Source organism: Streptopelia decaocto (assembly GCF_964273445.1).
Source record: "Streptopelia decaocto genome assembly, chromosome: 4".
Taxonomy (NCBI): Eukaryota; Metazoa; Chordata; class Aves; order Columbiformes; family Columbidae; genus Streptopelia; species Streptopelia decaocto.
In genome coordinates this window covers 36,703,399-36,725,100 of record NC_138658.1, presented here as the reverse complement: position 1 = coordinate 36,725,100, position 21,702 = coordinate 36,703,399, and the positions used below count along the sequence as shown (strand labels likewise).

Here is a 21,702-nt window from a genome sequence, read left to right as displayed (position 1 = left end):
TCAGAAGATCATCTAGTCCAATCCCCCTGCTGGAGCAGGAATACCTAGGTGAGGTCACACAGGAACACGTCCAGGTGGGTTTTGAATGTCTCCAGAGAAGGAGACTCCACAACCCCCCTGGGCAGCCTGTTCCAGTGCTCTGTCACCCTCACTGAGAAGAAGTTTCTTCTCAAATTTAAGTGGAATCTCTTGTGTTCCAGCTTGATCCCATTACCCCTTGTCCTATCATTGTTTGCCACCGAGAAGAGCCTGGCTCCATCCTCATGGCACTCACCTTTTATATACTTATAGACATTAATAAGGTCCCCCCTCAGCCTCCTCTTCTCCAAACTAAAGAGACCCAGCTTCCTCAGCCTTTCTTCATATGGGAGATGCTCCACTCCCTTAATCATCTTTGTTGCCCTACACTGGACTCTCTCCAGCAGTTCCCTGTTTCTTCAATTTATTTGTCCAAAATAAAGTGTCTCTAAAAGATAAAAGTAGGCTAAGAAATCATCTGTTTCTTTTCATCTCTTCAAGGGGTGAATTATTATTCCACTACACAAAATGTCTCACAACTAGGTCTGAATGGATTTACATTAATTTCCATACTTATTAGCTCCCCCCCCAAAAAAAAAGAAAAATTAAGAGAATGAGTACTTACAAACACATGAACATGCACAACTTGTGTAAAACATCAATTTATATAGTCTCAAATATTTTGAGTCCACACATACTAATTTCTTTTTAATAAGGGATTAAGAAACAACAATTTGATTCTCAGAGAGTTTAGGAGCATTTGCAGAACTGAGCGGGAGAAATAAATGGATGACTTCCTTTCTATTCAACCCCTCCTCTTCTTTTCCATAGTTTGGAGAAAACAACTACTGTCACAGGCAAAGGCCAAATTTTCTTATAATTTGGAAAAAGGGTTTGCACTTGCCAGAGTTGCAGAGGAATACGCTAACCCCAAAGGCATTCTCAGGCTATACGCATAATCAGGCTCCTGGGTATGGCCTTTGTAAGCTAATAACACTAATTAAAGCAGGGAGGAGAGCTCAAGTGCTCCGTGTCCAGAAAATGTCCTGATCAGCACATTTCAAATCTGATTTACCTCTCTCTTCTGCCTGTATATTACCCTGAATAGTAGATTATATTTCACCAGACACAGCCTAAATAATTTGGTAATGGCAAAAGAAACTTCATTGACATTTACAAAAATACTTATTTACAGACAAATACATATAGAAACATACACATAATATTCATATATCTTTACATATCACTCCATTCTTTAGACTGAAGCAATTTGCTGAATGTGATTCCAATTTTCAAACACTTTTGACTTGCCTGAATCTGTCTTTTTCAGCAAGTAATGATTTACCAGCAAGTATCTAAATAAATCTTAAGAAAACCCAAACACAAAAAAAACTCACACTCACAGAGTTCTGCTTACAAGACTTGAGTAACTATGCAGTTCTTTAATTTGTGTGGCAAGACAAGCCAGCTGAGGCAGCCATTTTCTTTCATAACCCAAAAATGAGAACCCTAAAGCTATGACCATTGGAACAACAGAAGTCCATTAGGAGCAACAGAAACCCTAAAAACATTCTATGATAGAGATCAGATATTTACATTATTAATAAAAAAGTAACATTATGTTAATAAAAGTAACATAATGTTAATAATGACACCATAGAAATACTCAGTAAACTTCTCTGGTTTATATTTGGTAAGAAGTGAGAGGTTGCACTATCCTGCATGAGGAAGATGGTGTTTTCTAACCAAGTAGGATGCTGAACATGATGCATAAGGGAGAGGTGTCTTCAGATGAGCAAGATCAAATCACTAGTTGATCTTTAAGCCCCCCTTTCAGGAGTGCTATCTTTGACCTGCTAATATTCTGTTTTATCACATTTTCAAGCCTTTGAACAATTCTGAAAGCCTAATCAGGGTATTAATGCAGCACAAATATTCAGAAAAAAAAAAAAAAAGGTATAGACCATACGTATCCTAAAAGATGAGGTAAAAGCTGGTAAGGGTTTCAGTCAAAAAAAAAATAACGATAGGACTAGAATAGCTCCAATCAATTTTAAAAAGAGAAGAGTTGATATTGGTGTTAACAAATTATCAGTCAAGCAGGCAGAGATAACTTGTGAGATGTGAGCAGCTTTTACAAAACTTACCTGAATGCTGATTACATACACATACCTGGCAGATGTGGTCCCTTGAAGATTTATCTTCAAGACAGAAGCTTGTGTTAGGAACGTCCAAAATACCTTGCACAAGGTGGCTCTATTTCTTGGATGCTTGCAAAACAAGCTTGAGATATGGAAAGCTGCATCTTTTCCAGTACTTTGAGAACAGGCTTAACATAAAGTAGGTCAAAGAAAATATAAACAAATAATGATTTTTTTTTTTTAAAGAATCCAAATGCAGATGAGGCAGTTACACAGGAAGATACAGAAAGGGAAAAGAAAAAAAAACCCCACCTTCCAGTTACATATTGCAAGGGTCAATCTTTTATTGTCTCCACCTGTCAGATGCCTCACCCATGTTACTGAAACTCAGCCCCTAAGAGCTCCCTCTGCTCTTGTTGTGGTGATGAACATCCTATAGATGTAACAATTCTGTGTGGAGCCTCTTCATAGACTGCAGCTTAGATTTCATACAAAACATACCTGGCATTCGTACTTACACATTGCATAGCGACACAACAGGCAGTGGCTTATTTCCACCCCTTGTTACAAACCGCAGGAGCAATCACTGCTCCTGGAGCTATACGAGGTCCTGCATACTGAACTGCAAATTCTGCTTCTGAGAGCCAGTGAACACTCTCCTAGGGAAATGACCACGCAGGATCATTGTGCGAATGCACAAATCTGGCTTACAGGATTGCTTTTTTTAAAAAATGGCGAGTCATTCTCTAACAGGAGTGTTCTCATCTTCCACAGGGACTGATATTTGAAGTCCGGGGGCTAATTTATTCAGTGATGACATAAATGTGAATCAAAACTGATTACAATTTGCAGATGACTAAGAATGGTGAATAATAAGGATATAGCAGCTCTGGAATGTGATCTAGATTACTTGGTAAATCAAGCACATTCAAATATTTCAGAGCAGCAAATTATAAATTATACTTAAGAGCAAGAAATATAAAACAGTCTGCCAAACAGTATTGCTAGAAGCATCGAGAGAACACAATAGTTGGGTAACTTGACTATATTTTCCAGTGCAATGCTGCAGAACAGCTATTTTTATATTGGAATGTTTAGACAGAAGGACAATGGTGAAGAGGAAGGATGTGATTGTACTACCAAGGTGATATTAGAGAGAATTATCCGGACATGCACTTCTAACACCTACAGCTGAAACAAGACATGGAAAATCCAGAGACAAGACCCTGAAGTGATTAGAAAAATAAAGGAAACGCCTTCCTGCAGAGGACATGATATAATCCAGTTAGCTGGTGAAAAATACAATTGAAAAGCAATTTGACTGCAGTGTTCATTACCTTCACAAACAGAAAATTATAGCAAGAACCAATAGCAAAAAGCGGCCTCCTCCCTGGACCTGCCAGTTACACATTCCAATGGCTGAGATTTACCAAAGGCTGCAGCTGAGAGAGGCAGCAGTGATGGGATGGAGATTTGGAGGCAATGAACCAGACACTGTAGTTAGCAACAACTTATCTGTAGCCATAATGTAGGTTTCAATAATAAAATTTTTCAATAAAAATAAATGTGAAAAATCTAGAAACATAGCACACATTTCTTTAAAATGATCTTAAACCACTCAGTAGTCATTTACTATTAACTCAGTGAGGAAAATACATTAACAATCTACAAATATAGCATCAATCATTATTTTCTGGCAAGTTGTGCTGTAGTGCAATATAAACCTCCTCATTTAATATTTCATATTAGCAGCCAAAAGCAGTTGATTATTTTGCAATCCTAATTTCAACAATTTATTATAAATTTCAAGTTTTTACAGGTTTTTTTTGACACAAAACCCAAGAAACTAATTCATTGTTTTCACAGGACTTAATGATTTGTCTTCTCCAAAGGAACAGTACAAGCTGTTATTTCCCACAGATGAGCCCTACTTAAACTAAACTGGACTTTCAGGAAAAGATTCACTTGTGGAAGATGTTGCTCCCCCACTTATTCTCCTATCCTACCATTTTAAATTTTGTCACCTTGCTAAAGAGGATAAAGGACGACAGATGTGTAAGGTTGTGTTGTGCCTTGTGACGAGCCAAAAACTGTCACCCATATGTCATTCTTGTTTTTTCACATTGCACAAAACCCTTTTAGTTTTCAATACTATGCATATTCTATAGTCTCTCTTACTAAATATGTAAAATAAATAAATAAATAAAATCAAGGAAGTCTTATTTAATAAAGGCCTAAAACCTCAAAAATGTAATTGCCTAATATGATATGCACAAAAGACACATAGTACTGAGGTAGGGCACTTAGTAGACAGTATCATTTTCAGTAATAAATACAAGGTTCTGCATTTGAAAAGGTGGTGGGGTGTTGGTAAAATGCAGGTCTACTCAAGTCCTGCAACAAAACAAGCCTGTGGTTCCTATGTTGAGAGAGGTCCAGTGGGCACATTTTTCCAGAAAAACAAAATTTATAAAGCACAGCTTGCATAATTCTCTAGGGATTTGTTAAAGAAAGGATCAAAAGCAATGATGTGATCACATTGTACACTAAGTATATACATAAAATAACCCCAAAAACTGAAATAGCATCAGGCGTCAGAAAAGTACGGATTCAAGTCATGAAGAAAACAAACAAAAAACTAACAAACCATGACACAAACAACAACATGCATGCTACCTAAAAAGAGGGCGTAAGTAATGTGTTAAACGTACTTTCCTTATTTTCAAAACCTCTTGAAGAACGGAATATACATTGGAACTTCTAAAGTCACACTCACAAACCTGTAGTGTTCTGACTGAGCTCTCAAACAGCTGGAGACACCAACATTTTACAAGTGCCTTTACTGGCATATTTAAGCAAATGGCTCACAGTTGTACAGAATTTTGCAACGGTCCATGCCCAGGCACAAGCCAGCGGGCTGAGAACCAGTGAATGGAATCATATACACAGGGAAAATCCAAAGCACTGAAAGCTCCTTGTGTTTATAGGCCAGGGGTTCAGTAAAATAAAGCTAAGTATAGTTGCAGCTGGAGGAAGAGAGTGGGAGTCGACACTGCAAAGAGGATAATGGCCATCTTTGAAATCTGATTAAAGAGGTCACTCCACCATGGAGAGTTCAGGCTGGCAGTGCATATGAATTCAGGAAGTCTTGACACTAGTCCCTGATAAAAAATGAACAATATGGGGATTTCAGCTTCCATTCACCCATCACATCACAGTCAAATATTTTACTTACTTTTAGAGAGTAGGGGAGGAACACCAAATTTCAATGGGGATACAGATACAGAAGTAAAAGCTGCTACAAAACACGTGCAGAAGAGGCATCTGAACCACTCCCACATCTCAAATAATATTTGAATCACTCTGAATGTCATTAACGCCTTGGATTTTTGTTAGAGGCCTGATCTCATCTGCACTTTTTTAGGAGTACCTGTTGTAAGGATTACACCATGCAATGTTGAATATGAAGCAGCATGAAAATTTAGGTGGTCTTGAGTAAGGAAAACACTGTAAGCATCTCCAGAGGACCTACAGGGTTGTCCTGGTTTTGTTAAAAACAAGTTTCTCTTTCAGTGAATTTTGCCTGTCAGCTAAAGCCTTCATATTAACTGCATTTTCCTGGAGAACCAGACCCATGTTTTGGTAAACATAGCAATGGAATGCAAACTTATTGATAAGCATGGATGGACATCTCGCAAGAGGGGCGACGAGAAACAAGTGACTAAGAAACTGACCAACTGTGTATAACATTCCATTCACGTGAATACTTCATATAAAAGTGGGAGATCACGAGGATCTCGTCCCTTTTCCCTTTTTCCTTATGGCCGACCTTGGGAGAGGATCTTGCCAGTCGTCCCTGCGAACTGAGGCCTAGTGAGAGACTGAATCCAGCTCCGGTTGGCTGCAGAGTCTAATCCAGGACTTTCGGTGTCGGCTCTGCAGTTGCTGAGACTTTCAAGATTGGTTTTGTATATTTTGTATTATTTTCTCTATTCTTATTAGTAGCATTAGTAAAACATCTTTAATTTTTCCAACTCTCTTCTCTCTGTCCTTCTTTCCCTCCCAATCGCCTGTGCTGAGTGGAAGGGGGGAGAAGCAGGGGCAAAGAGGGGGAAGTGGGGGGAGAGGAGGTTAACAATACATCTGCCAGGGTTTTATTGTCACCCCGCAATCTTAACCCTCGACAAAGGTAGATGAAGTCTGAAGAGCAGCTGACATTAAAACACAAAGTGAAAGGTTTCATAAGGGTGTAAGCCCTTCTTAAATACTTCCACTGTTATTTCCTGTGCAACAGACAAATATTAGATTCAACAATATTAGACAACTGCTTCTATTACTAGTACAAATCAGGTTGTAGATTTTGAGATTCTAGTTTGTGAAAGCTGTAGTTTGAGAATGTACTCGGCCCAAAAGTTGCTGCTATACAATGTAGCTACGTATCCAAGTCCTTCAAAACACAAACCAGCAGAATTTACAAATGTTCTCCATTTCCATTTCTTACTGCTGTCTTTGTAAGTAGTTTAATAGATGAAACTGTTGGAGATCATACTGACAGAAATAACGCTTCTTCATTAAAGAGATGAACAGAGTAAGATGCTTTATCCTACATGTTTTTTATCACAGCCTTGTATTAAAAAAACATGAAAGGTATAATAGACACATCAAATCAAACCACATTTATTTCATCAGTCACAAGTGCAAATATAGCAACAAGTCAGTTCAGCAAATTACAACACACAGAGGAAAATGTAATGTAAATGCTAAGAACACTGACAGACCAACTTCAAAAGAGCAGCAAGTTTCTTCAAATAAAAATTTATGTTCTTTTTACCTGTAATCTAAAATAACATAATAAATCTAGATCAGGAATGTCTCTAACTCATGTTTAGCCAGATATTCTGTTATTAACAGTTTGCATTATCCAGTGTGCAAATGGCCTGTCCAAGCTTCCTATTAACACGTTTTGGTTTTAAGCAACTTTTATCCAATATTTAAATAAAACAGTGCTGATACCTCTTACCATGTTATTTCATATTACAAATTTAAGAATATATATTTTAAAAAAACTAAGTCCAGTTTCATTGTACGTATATAATTCTACCTGGATCTAAAGGGGGCAACATTAAAATTGCAATATTTTTTCTCAAAAAAAAAAATTGATAGACAGAACTCAGTCTCTGGTTTTTGCATCATCTTTGAATCTGTAGTTAAAATATATGCAGTACTTATGTATAAAATAGAAAGTATTCCCATTAGGAAGATACTGCAGTGTAATTAGCCATTTTTCCCTACCACTTAGTAGCCAAGGAACGAGATTTATGCTTAACATCCAATCACTATTTTGCTTTACAGAAAAGCAAAAATTGACTAACAGTATTAGCATCAGAGTTTTTACACTGGAAAATTAGTTAGCCTTCTTCTTTGTCATGAGTTTTTGCTTCTTCTCTTTTTCTTGATAGGCAATGAATTGAGAGTCTGTACCAAAGAGTCTGTCCCACCATGTGAAGGTTGAAGCATAATTACCAATAAAGTTCATGTGATGGAAATCATGAAAACGGGCTCCAGCATAAAAAGGCACCAAATGAAGTGGGTTCAGCGGAACATCATAACCACTACAGGGGAGGAGAAAAAAAGAAAAACAATTACAGTAAGGATTTTTCCCGGGTATAAACCACAACAAATAGACACTAACTTCTTGTTTTTATAAAATAAAAAGGGTTTTTTTTTGGTATTATAAGGCCCTGAGGTAATCACTGTAACACTGGCTTAATAGAAAAACAAGACACCTCCTCTCCTAGCCAAATGCTTCTGTAAACTGTCCCACAATGGCTTTGGCACTTGCTGACCTTCTCAGCTCAGTTTATTAGGCAACTCAAAAAAATTTAAGCAAGTGACCTAAAAAAAACAAACAACCACCAGCGCCCCCCAAAAATCCCAAACAAAACCACAAAACCAAAACAAACTAACAAAAACCCAACCAAACAACAACAAAAATACACACACAAAATAACCCACAACAACAACAAAAAACCCACAGTGGCCAACTTCCTGCTGGCTTAAGAGCTTTGACTGACTCAAGAGTGACTTTAGGAAGGAACAAGAAATAATGCTATCTTTTAGGGTCAAGCTATGAATGTCAGCTCAGCTTCTCAAATCAGCTACAACTGTAGTATTTCTACTGTTATTTCCAGCTTACTACAAGTTCTTCAAATGTTTCAAATCCAAAAGTTACAATTAAAGTAATATTAAAACCAGAACAATTTGCTTTAGACAGATTTGCTCAGTAGTAGTGGAAAGCATCTTACCACCACCTAGTGGTAAGAGTGAAAGGTAATTTGTTAAAAAGACTTTGTGTGGACAACAAACCAAAAGGATAATCAAAGAAGATTCGTATTTTGCATAATTTACTTTATGATATGTCACAATATACACTTGTCAGTCTACAACCAATATATAACTAAACCAGCAATGATGTGTATGATGACTTGGTTAGTAGCTCCTGTTCCACTAAAACACTTGACACTCAGCTTGCATTAATACACTACATGCTTCATAATATATTTACAGATACAAGGTCAAGTGTAATACTAGCATTTAAAAACGAACTCTGACTTTACCCTTCCACTTGAACACAGGAAAGAAAAGCTCATTCATGTGCAGCTTACTGGGATTTGCACTAGCATTTCAGAGCCAAATTTGAAAGAAGTCAGTTATAGTACAGAGAAAAGAAGTCTTGTCCTTTGTATAATATCTACCATAAATAAATAAAAATGATTTATTTATTTATTTAAAAGACAGTCAGTGGCTGCATAGCTTAAAGTTTCTCTTGTCCAGGAAAACTGGCTGACAAAGCATTAAACAAAAAGAACTCTTGGCTGGAATGTCATATTTTGTAATTGATTTGTGGTGTTCTAATATGCATAAGGTCACTTGTACACCACATATCAAGAACCAGACATCCTAATGAGGCACTCAGCTTCTGAAACCCTCCTTGAGATGCTCTAGCTATTGTCTACACTCTTTTAATCAGCAACATCTGCTAGTAACACTACCTCCAAACAGAAGACAACGTAACTGTTCAGACTGTGTCATTCTTTGTAAGATGCATAAAAGCATTTCAGTGCAAAATGAACAGTGCAACTCAGTGAAAACAGGTAAGTTTAAGACAGACTTAGGGAGAAGAGAAAATTATTAAAAAGCACTAAGGATTTCACCTGTGTACATCAATGGTTTCCATCAAGCGACCTATCACCCATACCCACAGAAGAATCACGTGGTTACAGAAAACAACAATTCCAATAAAAAAGCCAGCTCCAAGGATAAGCGTTTCCAGAGGATGTGCATATTCTGCTTGCATTCCGAATGGAGACTAGAAAAAGATAACAGGCAGGAAAACAGTCACCATTTTTTATTTTCTATATTCCCAAGGCAGAATCACCATTTTGTGGTTCTCCCCCTTTCCCACTACCCAGCAAGACTACAACAGGACAAACGGAAGGATGTTGTGGGTAAAGGAAATGGTCTGACTGAGCACAGGCCTTAACATGGGTGTTCAGCTTCTCATTGGGAAGACAGAAAACACTATTCCAGGGTCATAAGGATCATAATTCCATTAGTGATTCCAAACACTTCACTACTAATTATTATTATTATTCTATTATCACTTACAATAATAATCAAGTATCACACAACTGGATACACTACTTTCGGAGGCCTACATCCAAAGCTATAAACCTTCCTTGAATCATATATCCCGCACATATGATGCATACACCCAGGCTGTGCAGGAGCCTCCTGTCTGGATCGTGGTCTGCGACTGGTATGCTCTGGATAACACCCTACGTGGCAGACAACTCATGAACAATCAAAACCAGAAACCCACAATTTACGCCTCCTCTAGTAATCAAGCACGTAACACACTTTTAAAACCTTGCTTACACTTAGCTCAACAGATATGATCAACATTCAGAGTTGAGTGCCACCTTTCATTCCCATTAAACAAAATAAAATTACAGGTGTTTTCAGAAACAAAATGGATAACTGTTCTTGACAAAAAGCTCAAGAAAAGATATCTATTCCACTGTCAGAGGGATGTAAAATTCTTGAGTCTTTCAAATAAGACCTATAAATAAGTTGTATGAAACCACACCTACTAAAAACTACTAAAAAAAAAAAAAAGTCAAGGAATACATACAACAAACTCATGGTGAACCTTATGGATATACTTGTATATTCTCTTGTGATGCAGCAATCTATGTAGGAAATAGTGCCAGGCATCCTCAATCACTGCACATCCAAAGCACTGGGCAACCAGAACATACCTTTAAAAAGAAGAAGAGCTATTAGTTATAGAATATGTTAGCAGACACATAATCTTGAAAGATAAAATGGTTATACATTAGTATGGGTGGGAAATGTTTACATATATTATTGATTGAATAACCGTGTATTGACATGACCCTTTTAACATACTAAAAATATTAATTGCCAAGCACATTAGTCCTTGTACCTATCAGTTCATCTGTCAACATACTGAAGTGAATTAGCACACAGTATAACAAACAGTCATTTCAATATTACACTCTATAAAGAACATCTGTATACAGTACAAGATGTAGATATAAAAACATGGAAGCGCACCAGCTATCTAAACCAGATACAAAATAAATCTCTAAGAAACATGAACTGCTGTTGTAAAGAACAGCTACTGCAGAAGAAAAAACAAACAAACAAACAAACAAAAAACCCAAACAAAAAAAACCCCAACAACAACAACAAAACGAAAAAAAAAAAACCCCACAAGACAAAAAAGCATTTATAACTTATTCAGTTTTGTTTAAAATTCTATCAGTTCAGTGCAAAAAAGGTGAACGTGAAGCAGGTGGTACATTCTTTCCTTTGAGGAACACACTGTTGCTATGATATAAAACAAAATGGAGGAAAGAGACTTAGGACAAATCAAAAAATGTTAGATAAAAAACCTCCAGAAAGTCCAATATTTAACCCATGCTACCATGAATCTTGCTTCACTTACACGAACTCCCTCCTAATCCCCTCCTATTCCAAGTATCAAAACAATTTGGGCCAATTAAAAAAAAAAAAAAAAAAAGAAAGCTCTAACTCCAATAGCAGTTAAGTATCAACAGAAGCAAGATTAACACCATTTATATCACCTAAAATTATTGTGTATTAGAGATGATGACACTATTTGTAAAATATTCTACCACTGGCTATATATAACTCAGCATCAATATAAGAGAAAAATCTACCTACCATCTAGGCATCTCTTCCCACCCATATGGAATGTTAAAATACTCTGTGAAGTAATAGGTGCCACAAATCAGAGGAAGCTGAATAAAAAAGTGATTGAAGAGGAGTGTTTTGAAACACTTCCACTGTTTTTCCCAGGTTTCTGGTTTATCCTAAGAAGAAGCAAAAAGCATCAGTTGTGTTACAAACTTCAATTGCACATAAATGAAGTGCTGTAGAAATTACTTTGGAGGTAGTTTTATTTCCCTTTGGAAGACAGACAGCAGGCCCTCCTACCATAAAAACTAACTCAGACAATGGAAATTACATGGGATTGGATTCAGTTTCATCAAAACCTCTTGTTTTTCTAAGCTAACTTTCTGTAAAATTTAAAGGAAGTCTCTCTTAAAAGATGTTGTCTTTGCCAGTCACTCCAAACTATTCTTGTTATTTCAGTGTTTGCAATTAGCAGAAATATTTCCTATTCAGCAGTTTAAGACAAATCTAAGTTTGTATATCCACAGCTAAAACAACATAATGCATTTCCATAGCTAAAATAATACAAAGAGAAGCTGAAAATACAAGCTTGTGAAAAAATACTTGTCTTGAAAACGTCCAGTTTTTGCAGGGAGACATTTTACCATTGACTGTAATAATTTCAGAGGCTGGTATTACTGATTTTTAATTCATATTACAAGGAACTGGTGGAAAACAATAATCTTCAGATACTGGATGTGGCTTTGCTACCAATTAGGAGTGTGCAGTCCACACTAGGATTTCTCCATTATTAAAATACTTGAAAATCCCTTCAAGAGGGTGTGCATTTAGATAATTTGAGACACCTGCTATTAAATAAGCACACCATTTAATTCTTTCATAATACTAAGACACACCTCTACCACCAGATGATGTGATTCTACTATACCTTCCCCTGCTGACATATAAGCTTACATGGAGAAAAATTAACTTTGCTAACATAGTGACTGACACACCTTCTCTCTTTATACTACCATGGTTAAAAGGATACGCTCCCTCAGAAATACTTCACACTTTCAAAGACATATCAGAAAGTGCATAGTTCACAACTTCATCTTACCTGCTGAATTTTATACTTTTGCATGTATGGTATAAACTGAAAGACAAATCCAGGTACACAGAGCAAGAAGTATGAAAGTTCATGAACTATAAGTGATCCCCAAGTCGCAATCTGGAACTTTGTGTAGTTATCCAGCATGTAATTCCAGGCATTTTTAAATGGTTGTTGCAAGGGATTGTCAGGCAAAAAAGAGTCTATATATTCCACTGCCAGATAGGCAGAGTTCAAAATATTAACACTGTCGTTCGTTGCCATTGCTCAAACATAAAGCATCACAATCACAGTTCTTCTACAGTTGTCTATAAGTAACCTGAAAATTTTGAGAAAAACAAACCAAAACAGCGGTTAATCTTCAAACAAAAAACATTACTTTAAAACTAGGTAGCAACTAAGACAGGTAAAAACAGGGGAGGCAATGAGCTCTCAAGTTTTGAGATTAGTTTAAGGGAGCAGAAGGATAAAGAAATATTAATTATTACCCAACTATTATTTCAAATCTTTTGCAGGATAATTGTATTCTGTACTAAAAGAGTACAGAAGGGTTCAAACCAGATTTAGAAATTAAATTAACCGTGATCTCCCAGTTAACCAGCCTCATTCTTCTCATAGCCATGAGCCAGAATGCATGCAAATTACATCAACACAGCAGGCTGCCTTTAGACTGCAGCTGGCTTGAGGCAATCCACCTTTTCATAAGTAAGGGAGTTTTCATCATAGATCCCCAAAGCATACAGGCAGCATTCTTGAAGGTGCCCAGAACTTCTGCGATTTCCACAGAGTAGGCTCCTTGCTGGTTCGGGCCAGGACCTTTAAAGTTCATTTAGTCCACCCCCCTGCCCTGGTCACTAGACCACATTGCTCAATATCCAATCTGGCCTTGAACTCTTCCAGATGTGGGGTATCCACAGCTTCTCTGCGTAGCCTGTTCCAGTGTCTCACTGCCCCCATTGGAGAAAGTGTTGTCCTTATCTCTAATCTAAACCTACCCCTTTTCAGTTTAAAACCATCGCCCCTTGTCTTGTTGCTACAGGCCTTGGCAAAAAAAAAGCCTTTCTCTATCTTTCTTATAAGCCCCCTTTCATATACTGAAAGGCCGCAGTTAGGGGTCCACACCTTCTCCAGGCTAAACAACCCCAACTCTCACAGGCTCTCCCCATAGGCAATGTGCCCTCTGATCATTTTTGTGACCCTCCTCTGGACCCCCAACAGGTCCATCTTCCGCTCTAAAACATCTGCACAGTTCACAGTCCAGAAGATGTTAGTTAGTCCCTAGTCAATACACACAGACTAGGTCTAACATAAAGAACTATCTGAAAGGAGGTTGTAGCATGGAAGCTGTTGGTCTCTTCTCCCAAGTAGCAAGTGATAGGACAAGAGGAAATGGTCTCAAGTTGAGCCAGGAGAGGTTTAGATTGGAAAATAGGAAAAAATTCTTCAAATAAAGGGTTGTCAGGCACTGGAACAGGCTGCTCAGGGAAGTGGTGGAGTCACCATCCCTGGAGGTGTTTAAAAGGCTTTTAGATGAAGACCTTAGGGACATGGTTTAATGCTAGAATTAGGTTAGGCTATGGTTGGACTGGATGATCCTGAGGGTCTCTTCCAACTGAAACGATTCTATGATTCTATAAACAATGCATCAAGCTCAATATCCAACAACATTAACTACCATTTTTCTTTCTTAGCAATAGCATCAGGATGCTACTATTACTTATTACCAGCAAACAAACGATAAATACATCAGAGCAGATACCAAGGCAGCTTACAACCCGAGCTCCTGAACCGATGGCCACGCAAGGCTACTCACCCTTCCGGACAGGCAGCCGGCAAGCCACGGGGATCGGGCTCGTCCGTCCCGTCCGGACCCTGTGAGGAAGCAGAGACACCGTGGCACAGGCCGCCAGTGGGCAGACGCCACCAACGCAGCAGACGGTGACGAAAGGAATGCCCATCCCGGGGGAGCCGCCCGGCCGCGCACAGCCGGCCCTCGGCGCGGCGGGACGCGGTGTGGCGCAGGGCCGCGCTGCGCGGCGCGGGGGCGCCGCCGGAGGAGCCGCGCCGCCGGCCGGGCGCCCGCACGCCGGCGACGGCACCGGCACCCCCGCGTCAGGCCGCAACCGACCGACCCACCGCCCTCCCCCTGCCCGGTGGCCCCGAGCGCCCCATACCTAGATGACAGCGGCGGCCCCTCACGGAAACAGCACCAGCAGCACCCGCAGCAGCAGCGCCCGTCGCAGCAATAACAACTGCCGGGACCGCCGGCCCTTCAAGTGCGCCCTCCCATTGGCCGCGCAGCAACCCCCGGCGCGGCGCTCATTGGCTGGCGGCAGCGGCCGAGAGTCAGGAGTGCGGGGGGCAGGGACGGTGCTGCGGCTCCAGCGCACCGATTGGCTGAAGGGGTGGAGTGAGGATAGTGAGACCTCAGCGTGCGGCCAATGAAGCGGGAGGGAGGCCGGCTGACGTCAAAGTCGTGATGAAGAGACCGGGACCTCAGGTGGACAGAGGCGGGCGGGGTGAGGCGGCGGCGGGCGCGGCTCTTCGGCTGCGGCGTATGTGCGGAGCCGCTCCCCGGGGTCCCCGCCGCAGTACCTGCCGCCTGTCTCCACACGGCCGGACCCGGGCGTGAGCGGCTGCAGAAGCTGCCGAGAATCCAGTCTAGAGAGGAGCCCTCAGTGCCCGCTACCTCCAGCCGCGCCGCTCCCGACGCTTCGTTTACAGCGGCGGCTGCTCTTTCACCCTGAGCAGCGCGGCACGGCGGGGCAGCGCTCTGACTCACCATCCTCCCCTTTTCTTAGGGAGGAGCGGCCTGTGCCCGCATCCTCTCCCATGCAGCTCACACGGACTTCCTGCCTTAAATTAAAAAAAGAAAAAAAAAAAAAAAAGATTGACATACAAGGGAATATACATCGAAATACGATGGACCAGAACCCCATTCACTGAGTTTGGTATCACGCAGGTAAAATTCTACAAATGATACAAATGCACAATTAAAATAAAATGTTTCTAGTGAAACCCACTATTCCAAACACACAATGCATCATACAGTATCAACAGTAAAAGTACAATCATCCATTTAATTTCAGCACCTGGCAAAAAATCTTTGCTACTCTTAACCGTTATACTAATTCCACAGCTCAAATAGTTTCATTGGAACTTAAAAGTGGCCACTACTTAACTGAAAACTGAACCTTTCAGAAACAAACCTGGAGCAAACCAGTGATATTTACATGACCAGTTCCTAAACCTCAACAATTTTTTTCCATTTCCTTGCATTCAGATTTAGAGAACAGCAACCGCTGTCTCCTCCGGCCCCCCAGTTTTTAACAATTAAAAATAAAAATAATAAAAAACAAAACAAGCAAACAAAAAACCCACAAAACCAACTTCAACAATGTAAAGAAGATTATTTGGTTTGAGACTTGTATTGAGAAACACAAGTTTTAAGCGACTTGTTGCCATTAGGAAACAATATACAAACTTTTATTTGAAGAAAGTGTCTCAAATATGACAATAACTTTGGTAATGTTAAAAGGAGGCCATCCAAGAATGAATAAAAATGAGCTGCTTTGTAAGCATGGCCATGTACAGTATAGTCAGATGTTAGCTGATAGAAGCTAAGGTTACACGCATAAACAGGCCTTAGTACCATGCAAGTTCAACACAATTTTGTACATTCATTATAAATTTTCAGTTATTTTCATGCCAAATCACCTTTTGGATAAAAAGGTAAGAAAGCAGTAACATCTAAATGTGACCCAAATTTAACAGGAAAAAAAAAAAAACGTAAGTGCAGACAACATTTTTATTAAAAAGATCTTGAAATTACACCTGTTCAAGAATTGTTATACCATCTCTGATCTCCTTCAGTGGGAATTAGTAGTGTTAAGCATTATTACATATCAAAAAATACAACTCTGTTTTACAACATAGTACTGGCATATTCAAAGTACTGTGCCAAATTATAAATAGTAAAATCAGGTTTTGAAGAATTTCAATAGAAAGCAACTTATGCTCACACAAACATATGCACATATTATATTTATGTAACAAAAGTTTTATAAAAGGAAACAAATTTACCCCATGCCAGCTTGAATTACTGAGGTGGGATTCAATACCTACTATGAAGACTGACAGTTCATTTCTTTAAATATATTTATTAGTCTCTGGAAAAAATAAGACAAAAATTTACTTTCACCAGAATACACACCATTCTTCACTGACAATCCATTTCTCAGTCATGACTGACCTAAGTCGGTCCTTATGAAAGTGGCGCTTTTTTTTTTTTTAAGACTTTGCTATAAAAAAGAAATGGTCCACTAGACTTCAAAAATTCAATCAGCTTCTGCTCAACTGCAGGATAATCCTACACATTGCTTCTGCCTAGAGTAATCTTCATCATCTGTCATCTGTAATTGTAGACAGTCACATCTTCCACTGTGACTCAAGGTGCAGCTACAAGTAGAGAAGTGCTTAGAGACTCAGTCACTTCAAATACACTTGTTGAAGACTGCTTCTAGTGCATAATCAAGTTGAAAATCCCTTTATTGATCATAATGGTTTGTCAATAACTGTAACGCCTAGAGTGAGGAAAAAAAGGCATAAATCTTTAGGTAGTATTTCAAAGAAATTCAAGAATATTAAAATCAAGTATTATTATAATACCTTGCAACTAGCATAACATCAAAAAATTGTACCAACATCAGTGTCCATATTTTCCCTAACTTCTCTCTGAAAGTTGTCTGAGTCAGTGCAAAGTTCTGAAAGTTTCTGTGACTTGGAAAAATTTGCCATTACTGAAGTTTATTGTAAGTTAAGCACGTCCTTAACATTCACTTAATAACTCCTTTGAGAAACTCCAATTATTGAAGGAAAAGATACCTGAAACAGCTCTTGTTTTCTAAATATCAAGTCCCAAAGGAACTTGAGAAACGGATCTCCGTAGATTGAGACACAAATCCCTTGTTAAAAAAAAGGTCTGATCCTGCCAGAATCATCTTTCTGACTCACCACTTACATGTTAAATCCCTTTTCAGTACAGTTTAATACCATTTTTTTCCTTGTAGTGAATAATTGTTTTAAGCCATAATTCAAAACATGCCATCAGATTCTTCAGACCTGTTCCAGTATCTTAGGTTTTACCTTAGACAGGACTTTGTGTGGATGATTTGTCAAATTTTGTAGCTGTTGTACTGTAAAGACTGTTAAAAAATATCTATATACATTACCTGCATAGCTCCTTCCTGTACTCATACAAGATGACACAATGGTCCATTTATCAGTTGTTGGATTATAATATTCCACCGTTGATAAATTACAGGAACCATCATCTCCTCCAACGACATACAAGAGACCATTTACAGCACAAACGCCTAAAAAGAGATGGGAAACCAATATGAAGATTAGCAATTGGCTTTCTCACCCCATAAATCATGTTTTCTATTCTGTGACATCATGAAAGCAGCAGAAATGCAGGAGCATGCCATTTACACTAAACGATCTTACCACTATGTCAAAGTAATTGTAGTGTATACCTGCATTCCTTCTGCACATGTTCATGTCCGCAACCTGCTTCCACGTACTGGCCACAGGATCAAACACTTCAACACTTTTTCTTACCAAAGGACCATCGTGACCACCTACTGCATACAATAAATTGTTTAACACGCCAACACCTGCAAACATATGAAAATACCCAAAATTAACCAGAGAATGGTTTGACTGATAAAAAGGAGAAACAGTAAATATTATGTCCACTAACATAAATCCTTCATCCAGTCAGTGTTAAGAACTATTTCAGAAAACATTTGGGTCAGGATGCATTAAAGCAAAAAGACGGTAACTACAGCAAGGCACTGATAAAATATATTGTTTGCCCATCAACCATATTGCAGCACACAAAGAACAAAGCTGTTCTGCAACAGAAGATTTAGAAAATTTTGGACAAAAAATGATGTGCAGGAAAATGAAGATTGTTGAAATCTAGGACTAATTAGAAGTGACAGTAAATGAGACAGTGTGCTCAGCCAGCATAACAGAAATCTGACAAGATGATAAAGCGTAAGTGAATTCTTAGAAAGTAAAAACTGTGTGGTACAGAGGATAAAAGCTGAATGGATAGACATTATACAACAGGGATGTTTCCACTTAGGTGTTGGAATACCTGGTAAACATTTATGAAACAAAAGTAAACAGAGTGAGCACATTCCTCCTCCAAGATTTGGAGAACATCAAGCTTCCTTGAACCAAGCTTCAGTTACCAAAATATCCAAAAGGATATTGAAGGGTTTCCTTCACAACAAGATGTTATCAATCTGTAAGCTTGGGATGAAGGAAGAAATAAAGCTAGTCTGTATCTACTTGCTAATTGGATTGCACATATTACAAAGATGGTAATAGGGTAAGCAGGAAGGAAGGTCTGTTTATTTATTCCTCAACTTTATAAAGCACTATTAGAACTGAAACATAATAGATGTTCAGAAATGCAGGGGTGGTTTTTTGCATTAAAATTTGTGAGTGATGGACCATAAAGACAATCGAAAAAACACAACTATGGAAGTACATTGGGAAATCTAATATATGCCATATTTAAGATTATGAACCTCAAAGCTGAGATACAGATTTGCAACCATAGTTCTTAAAGGGTTCCATGGAAAGGGCAGAGCTTGAATGCAAAAGACTAGTTAAGTCCTTCAGAGAAAAAGAAATATTGGGTTAAATAAAAAAGAACTCCAAGACCTTAACAGCCAGCTGAAATATCTTTGAAAACATATCACTGATATTGTATGTAAGAGCCATTCCTATATGGGGAGAGAAATGACTCCTGCTGAAATAACTAAATTTTCTTTTTAAAAAGACATGTTTTAATAATTGAAGGAAAAAGGGGAAGAAACATGGAAGAGTTCATTGGTACTGCAAGACTGAAAAATAGCTTCTTAATAGGACACTGCTTTATAAATCATGCTATCTAATGCTTTATCGGTGATACTCACTACTAACATTTCCCCATATCCTTCCCAGTTAATTTAATTCCTTTTACTACTATTATTTCTAGCTATCATGTCACAGTATAGTGTGACAGATTTTCTTTCTCCCGCTCTGATCACATTATCAGACAGCATAATACAACATTCATCTTTTGTAGCATTAAACATCACAGAGCTAGAAGAAGAGCTAAGATTTTTAGTTCAAATATGTGCTGTGATATAAAGCCTCCCCACCCAGGCTTTCTGTATAGTTACCAACCTTTCTATTCAGTGTGTAGAGTTTTCTCTCTGCCACATCGCCATTTTTTCTTTGATAGCTCCTCATTTTTAATCATGTCCTCCATTCCTCTTTGGCGCTTCATTTTCCCTCAATCCCACACCCAGTTTCCATGTCCTACCTTATTTCTTGTTCCTTCCGTCTGTATCCTCTTGTTGTCGTCTTCTGAGTTCTCCTTTCTTTGTTAATTTTTCTTTCCTGCCCATTTTTCAGGACCCTGTCTTATATCTCTCATCCCTCCCAAATGGCCTCTATCTGGAACTGAAGTTCCTCATCCCAGTATGCTGCTGGAAACAGATCTGTCCCTGTATTGATCAACTGAGATTTGTACTAAAGAAGAATAACTGAAGGTTAACCTCTGAAGTTTTTCAATGAAGCTGAAGCAGTGGGAACAGAAGAGATGGGCTTATGTTCCTTACGATGACCAGAGATCAAAGGTTTAACACAGGAACAAAATTCTCTTTAGTTAGCACCCATAACACCACCAGGACTGACCACCAGTTGAAACAATTCTGGTGGTTTGGGATATTTGGCCACTACAGCCAAGCTCAATCAATAGTCAGGATTTTCACATTACCACCCATTCCTTCCCCATGCACAAATGTAATTTTCCATGTATTTAACAGAATGGCACAGAAGGATGTTGATTATTTAACTTAATTATATAAATCTGAAGTAACTGCCAATATTTACTTTTCCTCTCCTCTTTTTTTCATCAGAGGGCAAGGTAAAAGGCAGCAGAGTGGAGTAAACAAACACCGTCCTGAACTCTGGGACAAGGAGAGGGAGGAGAGGGGCAGAAAGATCCCAGTAGTTAGTGTATCTAAGGCACTAAATTTCAGAGTTGCAGAAGTAATTCAATATTTTTTAAAAAATCTGAAAATATATAGAGTTTAAACAGGCTACGAGCACAACGATAATTTGCAAAACCAGAATATTAAAAAAAAAAAAAGCTGAGGCAAAATGGCTGTGCAGGCAGATTGCAAAATGAAACTTTGTCACAACCAACACTTTTGTCCTTATAATGATACTTGTAATTGCCCATTTTATACAAAAGTTATCCTCAAAACTTGCTGATATTAGACCAGAGTAGGCAACTCTGGCCAGTTTTTAATCCAGAATTTACTTCCAAGATGCAAAGACTAACTAGAAGTTTCACAAGACAATGATGTTTTCTCAAGGTACAGAGTATAATGTTTCTTTATTACCATCACAGATTTAGTTTAGAAATACAATCAAAACACTGCATTTAGCAATGAGACATATCAACTTCTGATTTTGTGAGGTTATAATGGAAGTATCCCAAAATAAATATCTTACTTATAGTAATTATTTTAGTACTTTTATATATTTCTTTTGAAATAATTTGGACTTAATTTAAACATCATTACACAGATTAAAAACTGTTCAGAGTTAATAAAGAATAAGGGAAGGCAAGATGTAAAGTTGGGATAACTATTAATCATCTACTGAGCACACTAGAAGTCCATCCAGTTTTATTTGTAGCAACAACTCTTCCAATTATGAAGCACAGTAATGCAATCACCACTAGGTATTTGAAGTATGTTGCTAAAAAGCACCATTGACAAAAAAGTTACTTAAGCAACTAAAAAAATAAACGTAGAGATATAATATCATGTAATTTGACTTGGAAAAGTCCATGGGAACAGATCTAGAGAAATAAAACAACTTCTGCGAGTTGACAAAACCTGAAATACCAAAAGACAAATAGAGGACAGTGAACAGCAAATGAGATTTGAGTCCATAATATAAATAGATAATGAAAATGCTCAAGTCAATTTGGAGCTGTGGAAGCATCATTTCATTAAACAAAAGCAAATACCACAGGCACTTTTGATGTCTTTAAAGAGAAATATACATACTCAGAATCTCAAGAAGGAAAAAAAATTTAAAAAAAAAAAAGATATTTTTAATTTTATA

At 38.3% G+C, this 21,702-nt stretch overlaps 2 protein-coding genes across 5 annotated transcripts in view; both read right to left on the bottom strand.

Moving 5' to 3' along the window:
- Nucleotides 1–6,820: 6,820 nt before the first annotated feature.
- MSMO1 (methylsterol monooxygenase 1) lies at nt 6,821–14,769 on the bottom strand. Its single transcript, XM_082051661.1, has 7 exons — nt 14,670–14,769; nt 14,309–14,367; nt 12,505–12,814; nt 11,433–11,581; nt 10,354–10,480; nt 9,374–9,528; nt 6,821–7,771 (listed from the first exon to the last, which is right to left on the bottom strand). The coding sequence occupies exons 3-7, from the start codon at nt 12,757–12,759 to the stop codon at nt 7,564–7,566; spliced, it is 894 nt and encodes a 297-aa protein (XP_081907787.1). The 5' UTR covers nt 12,760–12,814; nt 14,309–14,367; nt 14,670–14,769; the 3' UTR covers nt 6,821–7,563.
- A 1,181-nt stretch (nt 14,770–15,950) lies between these two features.
- KLHL2 (kelch like family member 2) overlaps nt 15,951–21,702 on the bottom strand; it is a 57,242-nt gene continuing 51,490 nt past the window's right edge. For 2 of the 4 annotated variants that reach the window (XM_082050506.1, XM_082050507.1), the window contains 3 exons: nt 18,033–18,173; nt 17,727–17,870; nt 15,951–17,078 (listed from right to left, as the gene is read on the bottom strand). In XM_082050506.1, the coding sequence (XP_081906632.1) occupies nt 17,050–17,078; nt 17,727–17,870; nt 18,033–18,173 (314 nt within the window). In that variant the 3' untranslated portion in view covers nt 15,951–17,049. The other 2 variants (XM_082050509.1, XM_082050508.1) reach the window with 2 other exon arrangements.